Source organism: Oncorhynchus mykiss, chromosome 21, assembly GCF_013265735.2.
Source record: "Oncorhynchus mykiss isolate Arlee chromosome 21, USDA_OmykA_1.1, whole genome shotgun sequence".
Taxonomy (NCBI): domain Eukaryota; kingdom Metazoa; phylum Chordata; class Actinopteri; order Salmoniformes; family Salmonidae; genus Oncorhynchus; species Oncorhynchus mykiss.
In genome coordinates this window covers 37800022-37823516 of record NC_048585.1, presented here as the reverse complement: position 1 = coordinate 37823516, position 23495 = coordinate 37800022, and the positions used below count along the sequence as shown (strand labels likewise).

General features: G+C 43.8%; 1 protein-coding gene across 2 annotated transcripts in view; it reads right to left on the bottom strand.

Moving 5' to 3' along the window:
• Positions 1 to 22459, bottom strand: part of nhsl2 (NHS-like 2) — a 152163-nt gene extending 129704 nt beyond the window's left edge. The window contains exon 1 of one of the 2 annotated variants that reach the window (XM_036957749.1): positions 21868 to 22459. In XM_036957749.1, the coding sequence (XP_036813644.1) occupies positions 21868 to 22144 (277 nt within the window). In that variant the 5' untranslated portion in view covers positions 22145 to 22459. Of the gene's footprint in view, positions 1 to 8958; positions 10858 to 21867 lie in introns of those variants that run through there. The other variant, XM_036957750.1, reaches the window with a different exon arrangement.
• Positions 22460 to 23495: the final 1036 nt, after the last annotated feature.

The following is a 23495-nucleotide window of genomic DNA, read 5'->3' as shown; positions in this document are numbered from 1 at the left end:
AGTACACCTTAAATCTGTCCCAATACCCCCACAACCATGTGTTTCAATACTCCAGTAAAGTTAAGGTTTCGTCTCCTTTAAGGTGCTGGCAGCTGTTGCCACTAGTTTTAATGTTGCAAAGATACTAATGTTTAATGTTACAAAAATTGTGTAGACTAGCAGATGAAATCAGACTCCTTGATTTTTTCCACATTTTGTTGCATTACCGCCTTATTCTAAAATTGACTAAATCGTTCCCCCCCCCCTCATCAATCTACACACAAAACCCCATAATGAGTAAAAACAGGTTGTGATTTTTTTTTCAAATGTATTAAAATTAAAAACACATTTAAATGTACAAGTATTCAGACCCTTAGTACCTTGTTGAAGCATCTTTTGCAGCAATTACAGCCTCGAGTCTTCTTGGGTATGACGCTACAAGAGTGGCACACCTGTATTTGGGAAGTTTCTCCCATTCTTCTCTGCAGACCCTCTCAAGCTCTCTCAGGTTGGATGGGGAGCACCGCTGCACAGCTATTTTCAAGTCTCTCCAGAGATGTTCGATCAGGTTCAAGTCCGGGCTCTGGCTGGGCCACTCAAGGATATTCAAAGACTTGTCCCGAAGTCACTCCTCAATGTCTTGGCTGTGGGCTTAGGGTCGTTGCCCTGTTGGAAGGTGAACCTTCACCCAAGGCTGAGGTCATGAGTGCTATGGAGCAGGTTTTCAGCAAGGATCTCTCTGTACTTTGCTCAATCTTTGCCTCGATCCTGACTAGTCTCCCAGTCCCTGCTGCTGAAAAACATCTACACAGCATGATGCTGCCACCACCATGCTTCTCCGTAGGGATGGTACCACGGTTCCTTCAGACGTGACGCTTGGAATTTAGGCGAAAGAGTAATATTCACTTCATCAGCCCAGAGAATCTTGTTTCTCATGGTCTGAGAGTCCTTTAGCTGCCTTTTGGCAAACTCCAAACGGGCTGTCATGCGCCTTTTACTGAGAAGTGGCTTTCGTCTGGCCACTCTACAATAAAGGCCTGATTGGTGGAGTGCTGCAGAGATGGTTGTCCTTCTGGAAGTTTCTCCCATCTCCACAGAGGAACTCTGGAGCTCTGTCAGAGAGACCATTGGGTTTTGGTCACCTCCCTGACCAAGGCCTTCTCCGTTGATTGCTCAGTTTGCCGGGCCAGCTCTAGGAAGAGTCTTGGTGGTTCCAAACTTCTTCCATTAAGAATGATGGAGGCCAATATGTTCTTGGAGACCTTCAATTCTGCAGAAATGTTTTGATACCCTTCCCAAGATCTGTGCCTCGACACAATCCTGTCTCGGAGCTCTACGGACAATTCCTTTGACCTCATGGCTTTGTTTTTGCTCTGACAGGTGTGTGCCTTTGCAAATCATGTCCAATCAACTGAATTTACCACAGGTGGACTCCAATCAAGTTGTAGAAACAGCTCAAGGATAATCAATGAAAACGGGATGCACCTGATCTCAATTTTAAGTTTTATAGCAAGGGTCTAAATACTTATGTAAATAATATATTTTTGTTTTTTATTTTCAATAAAATAAAAAAAATGATCTAAAAACCTGTTTTCGCTTTGTCATTATGGGGTATTGTGTGTAGAATGATGAGGGGGAAAACTATTTAATCCATTTTAGAACAAGCCTGTAAAGTAACAAAATGTGGAAAAAATCATAGGGTCTGAATACTTTCCAAATAGACTGTATACAGGCACTAAAGTAATACTGCAAAAAAAAACAGCAAAGGAGTATACTTTTTGGCCTAAATGCAAAGCCTTTTGTTTGGGGCAAATCCAACACAACACATCACTGAGTAACTACCTCCTTATTTTCAAGCATGGTGGTGGTTGCATCATGTTATGGGTATGATTGACATGGGCAAATACTGAGGATTTTTTCAGGATAAAAAGAAACGGGAGGGAGTTAAGCACAGGCAAACATGCTTCAGTCCGCTTTACAACAGAGACTGGGAGAAGAATTCACCTTTTAGCAGGACAATAACCTACAACACAAGGCCTACACTGAAGTTCCTTACCAAGAATACAGTGAATGGTCCTGAGTCGCCAAGTTACAGTTTTAACTTAAATCTGCTTGAAAATCTATGCCAAGACTTGAAAATTGCTGTCTAGCCATGATCCCCAACATCTTGACAGAGCTTGAAGAATTCTGAAAATAATAAATGGGGAAATATCAAACAATTCAGGTGTGCAAAGCTCTTATAGACTTACCCAAGTAAACAGCTTACCCAAGAAGACGATGCCAGAGTTGTTTCTAACATGTATTCACTCAGGGAGCTGAATACTTATCTAACAACTATATTTCAATTATTTAATTTCTATAAATCTTTAAAAATGTTACAATTTTTCTACCAATTTGACATTAGTGTATCTTTTGGAGATTGTTGACAAAAAAAAATCAGAATTAAATCAATTGTAATCCCACTTTGTAACACAAATGTGAAGAAATATGAGGGTTCTGAATACTTTTGCAAGGCACAGTACAATGATGGCTGCTTCATGTTTGCTTCAAGTGTGTTTCCTGTGCGTTTCATACGTTCTTGGTAACAACATAATAATACAGTAGCCTACATCAACACACAGGTCAAACAGGACTCATACAGTAGGACTTGTACAGTAATAAACAGCAAATAATGTTTGGTTGTATTTAAACAGTTCTTCTTAGTGCACTCTCATCTACTGTTGATGTTCTTTGTTGAATAAAATAGATACATCTTTCCAAACCCTTCTTAATTGTGTGTGTGTGTGTGTGTGTGTGTGTGTGTGTGTGTGTGTGTGTGTGTGTGTGTGTGTGTGTGGGAGGGGGTGAAAGTCAGGAGTCAGTTATTTCCCTGGCCCCATTCCCACTTATGTCACATGACTGGGAGTTTAATAAGAAAGAGAGAGAAGGAGAGAAACAAAAAGAGAGAGAGAAAGTGGAAAACATCTGCTGTGCATTACAAGCCCATAGGGGGATGCCTCTGACTCTCGTCTCGCTCCTGCTCGGGGTCCTGCGCACATCTCTCTCACTCTCACTCTCACTCTCACACACATGCCTAGGCCGGAGCTCATTTGTGGAACGTGGGGCCCGTCACAGCCACTCCTCTCCTCCAACACTCTCCCGATATCTCCCAACCCCCCTTTTCTTCCTTTCCTCTCAGAATCCACCACTGTATTCCTTCCTTCCACTTTACATCCCCCACCCACACATCTTTACTTAACAGAACACGGAGACCTACCAACATTCTAGATATCATTCCAGATTCCTTATTTTCTGCTGCGTCGCAGCAGTGACTGAGCTGGGAAGGTGTGTGTGTGTGTGTGACGGTTGACTGTGTGAAGGCGGAGGACAAGACACCAGGGGTCTCATTTATAACTTTGACATTTTACACCAAATATCTGTGTGCGTCATTTCTGAAAGGACTGGGCACTCACATAAATATTGAGATTTATAAACTCGGCGCAAGTTTCCCTTTATAAATCAGACTTGTCATGAAACTGTGCACGTGTGAACAAGCATTATAAAACATGCCCATCAGTCACCTTTTATGGTGACAATAACACCCTTATTTGCTATATACTTTGGAAGTATTGGAATTAAGCCAAGACAGTATATCTAAAGCAAATAGCAATGGCGAACTTGATCAAATATCTTTGGAGGTTTTGGCAGAATGTTTTCCTTCGCCGTGACATTTGCTGTAGCCTATCTGACCATTTCTAAACAACAAAAACAATGACAAATTGTTGTGGACCTGTAAACAGATCGCCCGCGGTTGAAGATATCCCTCTAGTGATGTGGGGGCTCTGCTTTGGCAAAGTGGGTGGGGTTATATCCTTCCTGTTTGGCCCTGTCCGGGGGTGTCCTCGGATGGGGCCACAGTGTCTCCTGACCCCTCCTGTCTCAGCCTCCAGTATTTATGCTGCAGTAGTTTATGTGTCGGGGGGCTAGGGTCAGTTTGTCATATCTGGAGTACTTCTCCTGTCCTATTCGGTGTCCTGTGTGAATTTAAGTGTGCTCTCTCTAATTCTCTCTCTCGGAGGACCTGAGCCCTAGGACCATGCCTCAGGACTACCTGACATGACGACTCCTTGCTGTCCCCAGTCCACCTGGCCGTGCTGCTGCTCCAGTTTCAACTGTTCTGCCTTATTATTATTGGACCATGCTGGTCATTTATGAACATTTGAACATCTTGGCCATGTTCTGTTATAATCTCCACCCGGCACAGCCAGAAGAGGACTGGCCACCCCACATAGCCTGGTTCCTCTCTAGAGGATTAGATTGCACACAGGTGGACTTTATTTAAGTGTCACATGATCTGTCACATGATCTCAGTATATATACACCTGTTCTGAAAGGCCCCAGAGTCTGCAACACCACTAAACAAGGGGCACCACCAAGCAAGCGGCACCATGCTCCAAACAGGTCAGGGAACATAGTTGCAGAGAAGTACAGATCCGGATTGGGTTAGAAAAAAAAATAGAAACTTTCAACATTCCACAGAGTAACATTAAATCCATTTTTTTTAAATGGAAAGAATATTGGACCACTACAAACCTGACCAGTACCTTCTTCCAAGAGGCAAGGAGGGCATTCATCAGAGAGGCAACAAAGAGACCAAAGATAACCCTGAAGGAGCTGCAAAGCTCCACAGCAGAGATTGGAGTATCTGTCCACAGGACCACTTTAAGCCATACACTCCACAGAGCTGGGCATTACGGAAGAGTGGCCAGAGAAAAGCCATTGCTTAAAGGAAAAAATAAGCAAACACGTTTGGTGTTCGCCAAAGGGCATGTGGGAGACTCCTCAACCATATGGAAGAAGGTACTGGTCAGATGAGACTAAAATTTAGCTTTTTGGCCATCAAGGGAAACGCTATGTCTGGTGCAAACCCAACACCTCTCATCACCCCAAGAACACCATCTCCACAGTGAAGCATGGTGGTGGCAGCATCATGCTGTGGGAATTTTTTTCATTGGCAGGGACTGGGAAACTGGTCAGAATTGAAGGAATGATAGATGGTGCTAAATGCAGGAAAATTCTTGAGGGAAACCTGTTTCAGTCTTCCAGAGATTTGAGACTGGGATGGAGTTTCACCTTCCAGCAAGATAATGACCTTAAGCATACTTCTAAAGCAACACTCGAGTGGTTTACGGGGAAACATTTAAAATGTCTTGGAATGGCCTAGTCAAAGCCCAGACCTCAATCCAATTGAGAATATGTGGTATGACTTAAAGATTGCTGTACACCAGCGGAACCCTTCGAACTTGAAGGAGCTGGAGCAGTTTTGTCTTGAAGAATGGGCAAAAATCCCAGTGGCTAGACGTGCCAAGCTTATAGAGACATACTTGTACCCCAAGAGACTTACAGCTGAAGTACAGCTGTCTTATTTCTTGTTTGTTTCACAATAAAAAAATATTTTGCATCTTCAAAGTGGTAGGCATGTTGTGTAAATCAAATTATACAAACCCACAAAAAATACATTTTAGTTCCAGGTTGAAAGGCAACAAAATAGGAAAAATGCCAAGGGGGGTGAATACTTTCGCAAACCACTGTATTTACTACTGTGAAGTGGGTCCAATTAAATGAGACGGGACGAATGGTAGCCTATCCTAACTCGTTGTAGGCCTATAGGATATTTCGCGAGCATGAAACCATCACAGTCAGAAAAGGTGAGGAATGTATTCTGCAATGATCTTAAAATAGGAAATAGATGCCTATTTCAAATTATTTTCGAATGCAAAGATCAAATTCCCTCTTCTCGCTAACAGCAAATGCTTACATCTTGTTATTATATTTTAGCTACCTGTTTTTTTGTTATGAACAAGAGTATCATCATATGTTCATGCACAAGGCTACGAAGCTACTTTTGCCTTCCTGCAATGCAATACTTCAACCACTAGAAACTGTGTGCACGCATGGTCTAAAGTTCGTGGAGGATAAGCACATTTTCAGGTCAAGTTTTTATAAATTCCAATTTTTTGTATGAAAACTGGCGCACGCATGGTATGGGGCATATTTTGTGCGTAGCAACATTTCTAAATGAGACCCCGGGATCGAGGCCTTTTGCCCAGGTACCCAGCATGAGCACACACACCCTGTCATCTCTGGCATGCCATACACACACACAGGGACAGGAGCAGCAGGTACACCAGCATTATTCAACAGTCATCTGGACCAAAGAGAAATCAAACAAATCTGTGTCATGCAACTAACTTCAGAGCAATGCCTTCTGGACAGATCTTGCAAGACTCTACTATATATTTATTTCTCACACTCGCTTCCTGTTTCTCTTCATCATTCTTTCTCCCCCTTCCCTTCTTCAAAAATAGACTTCTGAATATCTTATCAATTCAACAAGTTCATAACTAGTGAACAGGCTTCTCTCAAAGGCTCCAAGTGACATTAAGATCAAATATCAGAGACAGATACATGTTTCCTGCACACACTATCTACACACCCACACACACACACTATCTACACACCCACACACACTACCTGTACGCTGCTCAGATCCTCCGTCTCTTCTAATAATAAACTACATCCTTCTCCTTCACATAGTCTGTTCTGCAGACTGGCTCTGTCTGTGTGTCCCTACCAGGGATCCACTCTATGGTACTGGATGATCATTTGAGCCTGGGTACTGTAAGTCTTCTCCTTGCCTGAGGCTAGAGGGAATGATCTGAAGAGACACTTTGTTGTGAGGCCTCAACTGTCTTGGATAAAAAGAGAAAAATGAGTCATGGTGAATTTGAAGTTGGTCGTGATCAGTGGCAGCCAGTAGTGTTTAAGATGAGGGAGGATGATTATTTTTTTTCTATTACAGCATATTGGATGACTGTCATTCATATTCCATTCACCCAGCCCAATGTTACATCGATAGGTTTAGGTTAATCCATGATTCTTGAATTTTCTCTATACCCATCATGAGGCTGCTACAGCCTAGCCTATGAATGAAAGTTTACAACGTAGCCTAATAAAGGTTACATACAGTGACACATTCAATACTGCCTTGCACAATATTTCCTGCATCTAGGTGATCTAGGGTGTAATCATTAGTCCAACAGTTGCAAACAAGAGTTTCTTTTGGACAAATCCAGGTATGTTTATCCCGTTTCGTTCCATTTAAGAAACGTTTATCAACAGAATCGGCGGAATGAATACACCCCTGATCACACGCAAACACAGTTCACTTTCATAGCATATACAAACAGCATGATTACTTTGCTCGTTAATTACTTATTGCTTCTGTGCACTCTCCTCCTCACACCTTTCCCTTCGCTTGTGGGCTTCAGTGCACAACACATTAGCTGTCTGTGACCGGGTGAAAAAACCTTTCCAAGTCAAACCTTCATATCATAACCGCTAACCGCTACACACAGCCTACATCGTCACCATATTAGCTAACGTCAGTCAACATAGCTACTAGAACTAACGAGTTAGTAAACCCACTACAATTATGCAGTACAGTGTAACAAGCATTTACACCGGCAAGCCCTGGTTGCAATAAATTCATAAAACCAAAAGTTTACCTGGACTTGAGTAAGTGAAAGTGAAAAAAATACAACTAAATACAGCTAGCTCCCTGTCTCTCTCTTGCTTCTCCTTCATTTTTGAATAAATTAATTTCTTCAAATCTGTTCAAATATTGTCTTTCTCTCTCTTTGAGTCAACTACTCAACATATTTAGGCAGTGCTAGCTAGCTGTAGCTTATGCTTTCAGTAATATATTAATTCTCTAATCCTTTGATTGGGTGGACAACATGTCAGTTCATGCTGCAAGAGCTCTGATAGGTTGGAGGACGTCCTCCGGAAGTTGTCATAATTACTGTGTAGGTCTATGGAAGGGGTGAAAAGTTTATGAAAAGGGGGTGAGAACCATGAGCCTCCTAGTTTTTGTATTGAAGAAGGATGAAAACTAGCTGTCCTTTTGTTGCAAGGCAAGAGTGTTATCTTGTCATAATTGTGATTTGACAGAGAAAGGGGAGAAGTCAGGAAGGGAGAAGTCCTCAACTTCAAAACCTCTCTCCCTATCAAAACTAGCTTAGCTTACTTCGCTGTCACTACTAACTACTGCCCTTGTTTGTTGTGATTGAATGGCAAAGACACGCCCAAGAAAATCCCACATCAAAACACAACCCCAAGACAACTCTAGTTTGGCTTCAGTCGTGGGCGTTAACATTTCTTAATGAGCAAGCCAATAAACATAGGCAAAATCAGGCAAAGACACACCCAAGAAAAGCCGACATCAAAACACACCCCCCAAAACAACTCTCGTTTGGCTGCAGTCATGGCCAATACCATTGGTTAATGAGCAAGGCAAAACATTTGGCAAAATCAAGAAATTCAGCAGTCTTTTAAAGTAAAAGGCATCCTTTACTTTACCAAGTACCGGGACATTTTAGCCAAAAACCTGGCTGCCTCTGCCAGGAGGCTGACACTTGGCCGCAAGTGGATCTTTTAGCAAGACAATAACCCCAAGCAAGAAGAAATTATGATTTGGCCACAACATCATTGAAAACCCGTGGCTTGAATTGGAGAGGGAAGTCCATAAGCACATACGAAGGATATCAAGAATCTGGAAAGGGTCTGTATGGAGGAATGGTCCAAGATCTCGCCCAATGTGTTCTCCAATCTCATAAAACATTTTAGAAGAAGGCTTGCAAGGGTAGGGTGCTGGAGTACTGAAAAGAGGGGTGCCAATAATTTTACTTGTTCAACAAAATCTCTCTCTTTGAGCAATTGTATTCATGTCAAATAATGTCCCCCTTTTTTTGCATACAACATAGCTCAATATTTGAATAATTTATTTTGTAGTCTTTTTTGCTCATCTTTATCAAAAGGTGCCAATAATTATGGACCCCACTGTATACACACACACACACACACATAGATAGATATACAAGGGAATAGAAAACTCATAAGCATGCTCAAACACACACACACACACAATCATGTTCTTACCTCTACTAAAGAAGGGCATGGTGAATGTTGTGTCAGAGCCTTTCTCCTCCTCCGGCCTCCCCTGTCCTGGAGACCTCCTTCTCTTCCACCGCATCACTCCTCCCCTCCCTCGCTCTGTCTATCAATCTCTTTCTCCAACCACACTCCTGCTATGACCTCGCTTTATCAATCAGTCTCTCTGTTCACAGTTCCTCTCTCCTCGGTGTCTATCAATATCTCTATTCGTCCATACAAGTTTGCGTTTTTTCCTCATTAATCATGTTCTGGAGGCAGCTCTGCAGTGGCCACTATCTGGCACAGCCACAAAGTCATAAAATCAGATTTTAAACCTAATTCTAACCATAACCCTAACCTTGAATTTTTACATTTTTACAATTTTGACTTTGCAGCTAGACTGTCTAGCAGAAATTGTTCAGTTCTGCCTCAAGGACAAGACAATAAATGTCAACCTGCTACGTCCACACTCCTCTTTTCTCCCGTCTTTATTTAGCTTTCTCCTCCGATCTGCACTATTCCTCTCTTCCTCATCTGTATCTTTCCTTCTCTTTTTCTCCCTTTCTTCTCCTGTTCTTATCTCCTTCTCTCCTCTTGTTTGCACACCTCCTTTCTCCCCCTCTCTTCCTCTCCGTCCTAGGATCAGGTGACAGTGACAGCTCCAGCGACGATTCATACACCCACGAGGTGTGTGTGTGTGTGTGTCTGTGTGTGTGTGTGTGTGTATTTATACGAGTGCCACTTCCACCTCATTAAAATGTGTGTTTATTCACTCATGCGCCTGTCTCTAAATGTGTGTGTGTGTGTATATGTGTGTGTGTGTGTGTGTGTGTTTACCCCCTCCCTCTCATCATCATCATCACATCCCTCCAGACTGCAGTGGATTCTGCTGCCTCAGCCCTCTTGACACACACACGCACACCGCTCTAGTCTAGCCAGGGCTCACATCATACACACAGTCACACAGTGACACATAATTCACAGCTGGGGCTATGTACCTACCAACACAGAAACAGGGAGCCACACACACAATATAGTCTTTACACTCACAAATTACTTACTGTACAATTACGAACAGAAACACCAAACCCACACCTGTCAAGCTTTACATTATAATTACAGTTCACACTGGAAGCAGCAGGTGCAACATTGTCAATAATATACATATTGAAATATAGAATGATTTAGAAACAATATAATTACCTAACAGAAAAGTGAAGAAAACTTTGCTCCACACACACACACACACACACAATAAGAAAGTGACAGATGTCTGCCAACTCTGCTGTCTGTATGTCCCTGTTCTACTTCTCCTAGTGTTGAAGGTGGAAAAACACAGAAATACAATCACTAGAGAGGCCATCCCTATTCAAGTCAATAATTCCATAATCTAGTGATTGTATTTGTATGCGGAAGATAACAAAAAATAGTATCAACGGTCTAACTACCTTCATAAAAACGTCATAACATGTACCTAGGGCCCAGATTTTCTTTCTCTATAAAAACTGATTTTTCAGAAAAGCCTGCCATGTTAGTCTTTTATAGGTTGCCACAAATGATCACATGCCAAACGATAAGGGAGAAAAGGCACACCTACAAAGTTTTATAGAGCATCTGCCTTTGTACCGTATAGCTAGGCTACTAATGAGAGGTGGGAGTAGGCATCCTTAATTCACCACCAAAAGTAGGAATAGCAAGCACAGACATTCCATGTGACCCGTGTTGTACATTGAGCTGTTAACAAACACACACACACACACACACTTACACAGATACACACACACACATACACACACAGGCATATAGACACATACTCTGATACACACATACCCTATGTTTACTAACACCACGCCTGCACACTTCAGAGTCACGCACCTGCCAAACTTAAACTTGGCAGGGGAGGGCAGGGGAGGGGCAGGGCACCGAACACACACACACAGAGCTCATCAAAGCGCCAGCATGCATGCAGCGGGTGGCAGAACTGTTTGTTCTGTTATTGTGTCCTAGCGCATAGCCCCCTGCCGACACACACACCCACCCACACACTCCCCTCACCACAACAACCTGCCCCTGCTGCCAACACATACTTTAGTTTTTCCCACAGTGCCCAGCAGCTTACTCTGAGGCATGGGCTACGTCCCAATACACTAAAATAGCATCCTTTCCTACCGCCCTTTCCTTGTCTCCTTTTTACTTTCATTTCTGTGAGTCATTTCATTTTATCTCTCTGTATTTAAAGCAGAATTTTTTTTTAAATTAGAACAATTCAAAAAACAAGTAGAAACCTAGACAACAATTTGGATTTTGAGCCACTTCCTATGTTTCTCGTAATGAATTGTATCTGTTCCCTTTCTCTCTTCCTCCATCTGGAAGTGATCGGTACACCATTACGGCACCTCAGAGCCCAGGCCAGTTTGTGGATCTTGACATCAGGCCATTGTCCAATTAGAATGGTCCATTCGCCGCCAAATATCGATAGAAACGCCTCACCACAAACAAGAGGGTGTTAGAGAGAAATACCATAGATACAGCTCTGTCCTTCAAAAGAGTCTAAAATGAAACCATATTCCCATAAAATACACCACTATTACCATAGACAGGGGAGAAAGGAAGGAGGAAAGGGAGAAGAAAAAGTAGGGGAGAGGAGAGAAGATGGGGATGGGAGGATCGGAGGAGAACAGGAGGAGAACAGGAGGAGTGGGAAGAGCAAGTGGAGGAGGGGATAGACAAAGAGTGAAAGGAGGACAACTAGGATGAGGAGCAAGGAGAGGAAGAGCAGCCGAGGAGCATGGGGGATGTAGTCAGTCCCTTTGGGAGGTCAGGAGTACTAACTTCCTATGGGCGCTCCCACAATACACCATAATCCATCTCTATAACCATTGTATCCATCTCCATGGAAACCGGAGTGAGGAGGCAGGAGGAGAGGCAACGAGGGCGAGCAATGGGAGTTCAGTGTCAGTAAGTCGGATTTAGCCTGCCCCCAAACTACATCACAGCAGATACCCATAGACTTCCAGTCGTTGTGCTAACGCTAGTTAGCGATTGCGCTTCAACTTCCTTCAAACTGCACGCAGAGGCATTGCCAAAATCCCAAAGTGTCCCTTTAGCATGTGTCTGTCCAAACATTCCATCTTACAGTGAACAAGCATGAGGCAAATGCATCATTCTCAGACCTCTCTCTCTCTCTCTCTCTCACACATACACACACACACACACACATGCACACACACACACACGCACAGCTGGCAAGGTCTGGGCTTTGCTTTAGAGGTTTTTGAACATTTTATCGACAATCTGTTGATAATGTGAGGAGTCGCAGATCTAAAAGACGAGAAGAGAGGAAAAAGTGAGAACAAGTCTACCATCCAGATGTGTTCGATTCAGCGGAGCTGTCGCGTCAACACCTTTAGACGTTGATCAGCTTCCGTACTCCTTTTGCGTAGACTACCTGAATGACGTCGACGAGTTGAACGCAACACACTTCTCTTACACAGGCTGCATGTGAAAGTAACTTCAGAGTGAGGTTGGGTTTATGTTGCCCAAAGGACACCGTCATTTCAACGTGAAGCTATGTATACCATCATTTGTCCATCGTCGATTGGATCTTTGGAAGTTTAGAAGTAGCTAGCATTAGCACTATAAATAGCATGCCAAATTCATGATATTAATAATAAACGTGTACCTTTGGAGAGAAAGAGAGAGAATGATTTGCATTTGTCACATGCTTGTTTACTGTAGGATGGAATGTTGGGACAGTTACATGCTAAAGGGATACTTTGGGATTTTGGCAATGCCTCTGCATGCAGTTTGAAGGAAGTTGAAGCGCAATTGCTAACTAGCGTTAGCACAATGACTGGAAGTCTATGGGTATCTGCTAGCATGCGCCACTTAGCATTGGCTCGCAAAACCACCTCTAACTTCCTTCAGACTGGACACAGAGACACAACAATTATATCCAGGAGTTCATCTGACTCTGGGAAAGTGGTTAAAGGGCCTCGTTGCCAAAATCCCGAAGTATCCCTTTAATGATTACAGTCTGTCTATCTCTGGAAACCAACCCTGCAAGACCAAACGGAAGTGAGTCCCCTCCTCTCTCCCTCGTTCTCTCTCTCTCCCTCTCCACTCCCCCCTCTCTCTTTCTGACTTCTATCTTATCTGTGAGTGTCTCTCTCTCTCCCTTTCTCTCTGCATTCGATAGGAATCTGAGCTCTGATGGTAGAATAAACAGAGTGTACAGATGCCCTGTGCAGTGTAAGCAGAAACGAGTGGAGAAGTGGAGGAGAAGTAAGCAGCGCTACAGTGAACTGGTGGACTGGGGGACAGCTAAAAGAGAATAACAGAGAATAACAGAGGATAGGTGCATAGAGGATAACTGCAGTCCTCAAGAGCTACATGGCTGCTGGTTTCCTGCCTGAGAAGATCTGCCCAGAGAGATGAGTTTGGGGCCAACAGCTCAACTGTCCGGAAACTCCAGTGCTGTTCAGCACATGTAGCCCAGCCTACAGTACACCATTACACACACGGGAACATAACAGAACAGGCTTTCTCTCATTCTTCCTCTCTTTCTCTCAACCATTCGTTCATTCAATTTCTATATTTGACCAGGTGTGCCAGGTATGTTAAGTTCTCATTTACAACTATTTCAGTTGAATGCAATTCATAAGGAATATGAATCCATTTCAGACACACCCTTAGCTACAATCTGATGATGAATCACCATTGAAATGTAAATTTAATTTCTTTGGAATCCTCTCCTCTCCTCCCCTTCCCTCTGATCTCCCCCCTCTCTCTCTCCCTCCTCACCCCTTCCCCTCTCCTCCCAAGGAATTTGTAAATTGTCTCCTCCCTCCTACTCCAGGGAACTGCTGACCTCACAATGAGCTCTAATTCCATTCGATCCTAAGTAGTTTTTTCGACCCAAATGGCACGCTACTCCTTACACAGTGCACTATTTTTTTTACCAGGGTAGATAGTAGGAAATAGGGTGCCATATTTAGGATGCAGCCTTGGTTGCGTCCTGCTTCTCTTTCTGTTGTATTCTCAGACATGAATATCTTTCCATGGGAATGGGATGGGATGCACGCGCGCACGAACACGCACACCCAGCACAGACTGGCTCTAGGGAAGCATTAGGATGACAGTCAGCAACACTTCCAACTTATTGCACAGCTGCTTTTCACACAGGCTGACAAATTGCTTTCCTTCTCTCCTTTCGGCTCCTTTTCTACCTGATCTTTGTGAGTGAGATTATTGCAACAAGCAAGCTCAGTGTGTGTGTGTGTGTGTGTGTGTGTGTGTGTGTGTGTGTGTGTGTGTGTGTGTGTGTGTGTGTGTGTGTGTGTGTGTGTGTGTGTGTCTCGCACAACAGTATCTGGTGAAAACAGAACACAGAACAGTGTACTGTAGAACAGAAACAGAGAGACAGAGAGACACCCACGCGGGAACTCTGGCAGAAGTTTGCTCCACAGAACACTTGCTCTGGCTTTGTTTTGGCGTTGTCCACAGCTGGACTGTCGCCAGGGCAACGGGCCGAGCCTCAAAGTGCAACAGAGGGGGGAAAATAACATGATTTAAAAGAAAGAGGAAAGTTGAAGTTACGTAGCTAGAGAGAAAAGGCTTGCAGCCAAGACAGGAAGTTGTCCATAGTTTTTCTTCTGCGTTTTTCACCTGAATTTATCTCCCCCTCATGATTCCCCTCCTACACTCACTCCCGCTCTCTTTATCCTTTTCCTTTTCCCTCTCTCTCTATCCCAACACTCCCTCTCTCCATCTTTCTTCCTCTCCTTTCTCCCCTCTCGAACCTCAAACACTCAAATTCTCCCTCCCTCGCTTTCTTTCTATTCCCCATCTCACCCTGTATCCCCTATCTCACTCTTCCCCACAATGAGACAGCAACCCAAAAAGGCTCCCATTAAATCATCAAGAGAGAAGAAAAAAAAACATTCCGAAGCCTCCAAAAGCAACATGGCTATGTTTGGCCAGGTCTTCACGGTAGTTAGCGAGCTGCTGCTGCTGTTTCCAACACTGACTCATTGGGACCACACAGAACAGAGACACAGGTAGGTTGATCTGATCACCATTCTATCTGACCATCCAAATAATCACAGAGAGGCAGAGGATTACTCTCTGAGGTTCCAGGTCCTGCCTGGTTGGGAATTTCTGGGAAAGACAGAGGAGGAGGAGGAGAGGACAGCGGAGAGGGGGCAGAACACAAAGGTGGGTCTTCTCCCTGAAAGAAAACAGGGAGGGGAGAGGGAGAGAAGAAGAGGATAGAGGGAGGATAGGGAGATCAGGGTGGGTTAGTTCTTAGCTCCACTAAAGGGTCTGCCTGGGTCTCCTGACTTAAACTCACTCTGACTTTCTGCTCTAGAGAGAGAAGATAAAGAGAGAGAGAGAGTGGTCTGAGAATTCCACAGGAAGGACAAGCTCTTTGGTTCACACTATCACAATTGACGACTGACTGACAGCTTCCAGGGATAAAACACAGCACAAACACACTGAGGTCAAAGAGCGACAGAGCAGGGAACTACTAAGATAAGGAAAAGGAAACTGATAAAGGAAACTGCTACTCTCTCCCTCCTCTCCCCCTTCTCTCTCTGCTCTCTCCCTCCTTCCTCTCTCACTCTATGCTCAGTGTAAGACAGTGGACTGAGCAGTTTCTAGGCATATATGCAAAACATTGACAATAGTAGGGCTCACACGCATTTGGTAAAACATTCACTACAGAAAAAAACTAAGCCCCCCAAAAACCTGAGTGAATTGTGTGTAGGACTGTTTTACTGTTGTGAGCAATAACAGCATGAAGGAAGAGATACCCTAACCATAGACAGGCTATAACACATGGTTTTATCTCCATGGAGATCTAGTGACATCATGCCATGTAGCTTTAAGGGCAATTCCACCATAACAGAATTACGCGCTGACTTTACAATGTATGCCAAACAAAAACCAGTGATTTCAAAGTTTAACAAACCATACAAGTATATGCACAAGGACTACTTCTAACAATTTCCACTAAAACATTTATAAAAACAATTTTAGTGGAAAAACTGTGCAGATGCAAACTTTGATCACGGAATTACATTAAAATCTTCCTCCGATTTTTATGCGACCGCGCTTTCCAAAAACTCTGTTAAGTATCTGCTCTGTCTTAAGATTTGAAGATATCTGCAGAAAGAATAGGGTGTCAGCTATGACATGGCACCCTTGAGTTTGAAAAAATATATTTTGGTTATTGAACTGCAATAAGTGAAGTGGATTTACACCCGGTAACGTTATTTCATCATTGGTCCCTGATCTGCACTCCACAGAAATGCATAATTATGGATATGAATGTACTTCTCCTCATGTTTCACAAGTTTGGACATCACAACGCAGCTCAGCAAACCACAGTGAGGTTCAATACAATACAATACAGCTCAGCAAAGCACAGTACAGTGCAGTACAATACAATACAGCACAGCACAGCAGAGTAGGAGAGAGTAGAGTGCAGTAGAGTACAGTAGAGTACTGTATAGTACAGTATAATTCAGTACAGTAAAGAAGAGTATAGTTCAGTACTGTATATTACAATATACTGTACTCTACTGTAATGTATTATTCTTTACTGTACTATCCAAATTTGTCAAACAAACGTCTATCAAAGGTTCAGATTTGGTCCAATTCGGTCCGTCTGTGGACGTTAACATTAAGTCCAGGGTGGACTGACCAAATGTCAACTACTTTTCAACGTGCGTGGACGTCCGGTGTCGGTCGGTGCTCCGTGGGTGAGGAGGCTGGTTACAGTAAATGGAAAGAGAGGGGGCTCATGGGTAGGTGTCAGTAAGAGCTGGGAGTGGTGACATTAAACTAGAGAGTGAGAACCAGACAGAGAGATAGGGAATAAGAGAGGTAGGTAGTTGTTCTGACATAAGACTGTTTTTAACACTTGGTTTGACCACCAGATGACAGAAAGACAACGGAAAAATGTTTGAGCTGAAAGTAACAGTATGCCAGCGGACGGTAAATGTGGTTTGTGACAATTATCATTTCCCATTGTAGCCAATTCAGTTGCAGTTATTCCGTTACTGATTTTTGGGTAATTCCGTTACCAATTTTGTTACGGAATTATGAGTTTTAATCACTCAACAATTCATAAACAAAATTGATATCAGTAAAATAGCTATAACTATTTGATAGATCTACCATTACCTCATGAGGGAGAGAATTTAGGAAATATCTTAAAGATATGTGGGATTTTGGTAACTGAATTACAAGGCACAAGGCAATATTTCTTAAACTTACAGAAAGGTAAGCAATTTCTCCTAAACTAAATAGAAGTGTATGTCTAATACTTTTTAATACTTTTTCTGGTAATGTTTTCTAAGACCACTTTTCTATCTGTTTATCCATATGTCTAGTTTTGAAGATGGAAAATGGTTGAAAAATGTATCTATGCCTTCATTTCCCAAATACATAGATAGCATCTTAGCTTTCATTTGACACCCAGTTGTACATGCTCCTATGAACTTCACATGTTGGTGCTCATGGGTCCTATTTTATTTTTTATTTTAATTTTTGACCCCTTTTTCTCCCCAATTTTGTGGTATCCAATTGTTGTAGTAGCTACTATCTTGTCTCATCGCTACAACTCCCGTACGGGCTCGGGAGAGACGAAGGTTGAAAGTCATCATGCGTCCTCCGATACACAACCCAACCAGCCGCACTGCTTCTTAACACAGCGCGCATCCAACCCAGAAGCCAGCCGCACCAATGTGTTGGAGGCTACACCGTGCACCTGGCAACCTTGGTTAGCGCGCACTGCGCCCAGCCCGCCACAGGGGTCGCTGGTGCGCGATGAGACAAGGACATCCCTACCGACCAAGCCCTCCCTAACACGGACGACGCAAGGCCAATTGTGCGTCGCCCCACGGACCTCCCGGTCGCGGCCGGTTACGACAGAGCCTGGGCGCGAACCCAGGGACTACGACAGAGCCTGGGCGTGAACTCAGGGACTCTGATGGCACAGCTGGCGCCCTTAACCACTGCGCCACCCGGGAGGCCCTTCATGGGTCCTTTTCAATGGGAATGCCCCTTAAGATTCTTCAATGTACACTACATGACCAAAAATATGTGGACACCTGCTTGTCAAACCTCTCATTCCAAAATCATGGGCATTATTATGGACTTGCCCCCCCCCCCCCCCCCCCTTTGCTGCTTTAATTAACAGCTTCCACTCTTCTGGGAAGACGTTCCACTAGACGTTGGAACATTGCTACAGGGACTTGCTTCCATTCAGGTACGAGCATTAGTGAGGTCGGGAACTGATGTTGGGCGATTAGGTCTGGCTCGCAGTCTGCGTTCCAATTCATCCCAAAGGTGCTCGATGGGGTTGATGTCAGGGCTCTGTGCAGGCCAGTCAAGGTCTTCCGCACCGATCTCGACAAACCATTTCTGTATGGACCTAGCTTTTTGTGCACAGGGACAGTGTCATGCTGAAACAGGAAAGGGCCTTCCCCAAACTGTTGCCACAAAGTTGGAAGCACAGAATCGTGTCATTGTATGCTGCAGCGTTAAGACTTACCTTCACTGGAACTAAGGGGCCCGAACCATGAAAAACAGCACCAGACCATTATTCCTCCTCCACCAAACTTTAAAGTTGGCACTATGCATTCGGGCAGGTAGTGTTCTCCTGGCATCCGCCAAACCCCGATTTGTCTGTCGGACTGCCAAATAGTGAAGCGTGATTCATCACTCCAGAGAACGCATTTCCACTGCTCCAGAGTCTAATGGAGCAAGCTTTACACCACTGCAGCTGACGCTTGGCATTGCACATGATGTTCTTAAGCTTGTGTGCAGCTGCTCGACCATGGAAACCCATTTCCTGGAGCTGCCAACGAACGGTTATTGAGCTGACGTTGCTTCCAGCTGCAGTTTGGAACTCAGTAGTGAGTTTTGCAACCGAGGTCAGACAATTTTTGCGTGTCATGTGTTCTGTGAGCTTGTGTGGCCTACAACTTAGCGACTGAGTCGCTGTTGTTCCTAGACGTTTCCACTTCACAATAACAGCACTTACAGTTGACCGGGGCAGCTCTAGTAGGGCCGAAATTTGATGAACTGACTTGTTGGAAAGGTGGTCTCCTATGACAGTGCCACGTTGAAAGTCACTGAGCTCTTCATTAAGGCCATTCTACTGCCAATGTTTGTTTATGGGGATTGCATGGCTGTGTGCTCGGTTTTATACACCCATCAGCAACGGTGTGGCTGAAATAGCTGAATCCACTCATTTGAAGGGGTGCCCACAGACACTACATACACAAAAGTACGTCGCAGACCCGCAGTCAATGTTGCAAATTTGGGTCATCAGCACAACGTTTGTCTGCCATAACAACTGACATAACAACTAAGTGAGTCATAAGTGTGCCGCCATTGATTTGCCATGGTACTTCTGAACTGTGGTAGTACTGTTATTACAACCGGAAGCATCACATAAAAACTGTAGCCTGAGTTTCTCTCAGACTCCATCATTACTGAGGTTCCACTCTCCAACTGAGGGCTGCTGAACTTACAATGGCTTTCTCACAGGAAACAACATTTTTTTTCCTTTATCGTGTCATGTTCATTGTTGTGTCATGTCATTACAACCGCATAACATTCAAACGGGTCGTTTCTAGAGAGAGCTGTTGAACTTCCAATATATTTCTCACAGGAAATATTTTGTCATGTTCTGGACAATGTGTTCTGTCTCTCTGGTCTCTAGGAGCTGCCTGTCACCTCACTTTGTTTTGGTTGTCCTCAAACCAAGAGGGCAGAGACAAAAACATGTTTCTCAACTTCCGGGCAGAACAGCTGCAAAGCGTGACATCCCAAATGTCAACCTATTCCCCATAGTGCACTACTTTTGACCTGGGCCCATGGAGTGGCGTTTGGGACGCTTTATCTCGTGTCATCTTCACCTCGCCTCCAAACATACGCGTACGCCTCTCTCTATTTGAATCAGCGTACCGTCTATCAGTGACTCTGTCCTTGTCACGTTTTCGAAGACATCCTTATCCGGTGTGAAATCTAAATCTGTAATCATGCACTCTGTCGATGTTCGTAACTAGGCATGTAGCGTGTGTCGCGCTCCAGTGAGTTGGCGACAAAGTAGCCAGTTTTCACTGGGACATAACATTGTGGGATACTGGGATACTCTATCCACACCTTTACATCCATACCTTTTCTATTCATATCTTTACAAACAAAGTCAATGCTGTTTTGTAAAATGAATGGAATACAAGTACTGTCAAGGAAGGAGGGAACAACATCACTGTGATCAAGAACAGTGGAATCGGCAATTCGACTTCATAATAAAAGTCCCCTATTGAAACTGATGCAAACGGATGAAAATAGTGGAATCAGGCCACAATTGGACTAGATAATGTTAAAAAGTTTGGAATGTTATATAAATTCAAAAAAGATAATTTGTTAATTTGATGACAAAATATGATAGACTTCAGAATTGCATTGATGGCATACTTCTATTTCAATGTACATCCTTACCTATGGCTCTTGGGTCCATGAAATGGAGTATTAGCCTACTCAGTGACACACACAGATTACAATTCTAAAGAGCTTACACAAACATTAGCATCGAAGCTCTTTAACTGTGGGAAATCGCCACACAATTCAGTGGGACAAGGGGGGAGGCAAGGGGGAGTACGATGACATCAGCGGGCACCATCAGACCAACTCCTTGAATGGCCTGGTCTACTCCTTGAAGTTTGCAGTTCTGTCTAAAAAAAACACTATTTTGCTTCAAACATATATTTTTTTTTTTACCGTTTAGTGTGTGTACTTTACTGTATTTATACTTATTATTCATCAGGCCAAGCGATTGACCTGATGCATATTTTGGCACAAGTACACGCAGGCCTTGGGATGATCGTTATGCCAGTCAATCATTGTTTACATTAGTCTTTGAAAGAGTTGACTTTTCAACTGAAGTCTAGTACGAAAAGGCATTTCATTTCATTTCATTTGAAGCAAACAGGGTAAGCAAATAAATGTTTTTAAGGTGTTTTGTCTTTCACACTGATATTCAACACAACAAGCGGTATATTCATTTCAATTCCTTCAATAAGGACTATGACGCTAACACTTGTGTACACTCTACATAGCGGTGTTCTGTGGTTGTCACTGAGTAGGCTGATAAATCCATTCATGGATATTGCAATATGAATGTTCAATACACATAGGTTGACTGGTGAGCTCAATGTTGCTCATTTCACAGTGGTTTCAGAGTCCCGTAATAAGAACTATGAGGCTAATATTTGTGTAAACTCTTTAGAATTGTAATCTGTGGATGTCACGGAGTAAGCAGATACCCTATTTCATGGACCCAAATATCCATAGGTAAGGCTGTACAATGCAACAAACATACCCCTGTTGCATTTCTTAAGTCTATACAGCCACACTGCGATTTACACAGATTTTTACTTTTTGTGTAAAATGTGCTGATTGTCCTTTGTTTCATTTATATAATAACACTCCAACCTTCTCTACCTTCTCAATTGTGACATGATTCCACAATTTTTATCCGTTTGCATCCGTTTCAATGGGGAACTTTTATTTTAAAGGCGAACCGCCAATTCCACATTGTTGCTCACGCTAATGTTGTTCACAACACACTAGTCCTAAGGCCTACTTTGCAAACAGCCATTGAAATCTGCAGAATGGTAGGTCATAAGCAGCCATAAGGAACGCACGCATTGACGTGATCCACCTTTTCACAATCAATTGACATTCCTCTATTCTCCCACCCCAAGTTACCTCGAACTGTCGATTTTGAATACCTCTCCCACACATTCAACTTCAAGTTGACCTCAGTGAGTTGCAAGTCTCACACGGACCACACCACACAAGTGATAGAAAATTATACAGTGTGCTTTTTCTTACTCTTTGGCGGTGGCTTACTGGCGAGCGCAGCGATGTGTCGCTGTAAACGGATCACTTTGCCCTCGAGCGTGCCCGACCGGTGACAGATAGACACGAGCTCGCCCTCGAGCTCTTCCAAGATGCTGACGGAGTTCCGGGATAAATCCGAGAGCTGTCGGAGCACCGAACATAGAGTGAACCCGCAAACGTCCACCAAGTCCCCGAAAATCGCAGTTTGCCTCTTCGCGTCGTTTTTACAGACATCTTTGGGAACTATTGTGCGCTTGCAGAAGGGCATTTTCACTCCAAACGCGCAAACCCAACCGAAAAAAAATCCTCCTATAGCAGTAAGGAAGCGTGCTATCCGTGCGGAAAACTATGTTGTTGTTGTTGAAGAAGAACCGTAGAAGCCTACAGTGCGTTCATATTTTGCATTGCGATTGACTGTCCACCGCGCGGTGCTCTCCGCATCGGCGCAACAGTAGGCTGGCTGGCAATAGGCTTGTCTCTGGTCTTCCCAAAGCGAAACCTGCTGCGGGGAGGAGGAGGAATCAAACCTCAACCCCTCTGTTTTGTTTTGTTCTGCAGACATCCGTCAAGACTTCACCCCAACTTGCACTTTGCACAGATACTCTGGAACTTGTAGGTTAGCCTATTTGACTGGCACAGGTGGCTGGTGGCACCTTAATTTGGGAGGATGGGCTCATAGTAATGGCTGGAACAAAGTGCATGGAATAGTATCAAACACATCATGGTTACCATGTGTTTGATACCATTCTATTCACTATTATGAGCCATCCTCCCCTCACCAGCCTCCTGTGATTCTAGAAACATGTTTTATTCCATTTTAACTTGGGCCAATTATAAAGAGATCTATCTTGCAGCATGTGAACCACGTGACCTGCATTGGACCACTTTTTTGTTGTTCTGAGGATGCTGTTTCACCATCTTGTCATTCTTATCACATTTCTGTCCACACACATGCATGAACACACACTTGTCCCTATTCAGGGAAAATACTGACCCAATGACCCTTGTAAATTATCCCAAAGACCAATATAACCCCAGTCTCTCTCAATCTCTCTCCAACTCTCTCCTTTTCGCTCCCCCTCTCTGTGACTCTCTCTCTCCAACTCTCTCTGCTTTTCGTTCCCCCTCTCTCTGACTCTCTCTCTCCAACTCTCCTTTTCGCTCCCCCTCTCTCCCTCTGACTATTTCTCTCTCTGACTCTCTGACTCTCTCTCTCTTTGACTCTCTCTGAGTCTCTGACTCTCTCGCTCTCTCGGACTCTCTCTCTCTCTCTGACTCTCTCTCTCTGACTCTCTCTCTCTCTCTCTTTCTCTCTGTGTGTGACAGAATAATAAGCAGGATGGGGCAGAGGGGAGTTTTCACAACTGTAGTTGGACAAGCACAGAGAGAAGTTGGAAATAATACACCCATGTTTAGGGCACACACTGCAGCAACTGTCCACGGAGAGAACCTTTCTCTCTATGTCACCCCCCTCCTCCCCTCTCTTTCTCTCCCCTCTCTCGCTCTGACCCACACGCTTTCTCTCAACGCCAACTCTCAATTCTCTACTCCCTTTTCCTCTCCATGTCAACTGTGAACACACCCTCCTATACTAAAGGAGCACATCTGGTCCCCCTCAA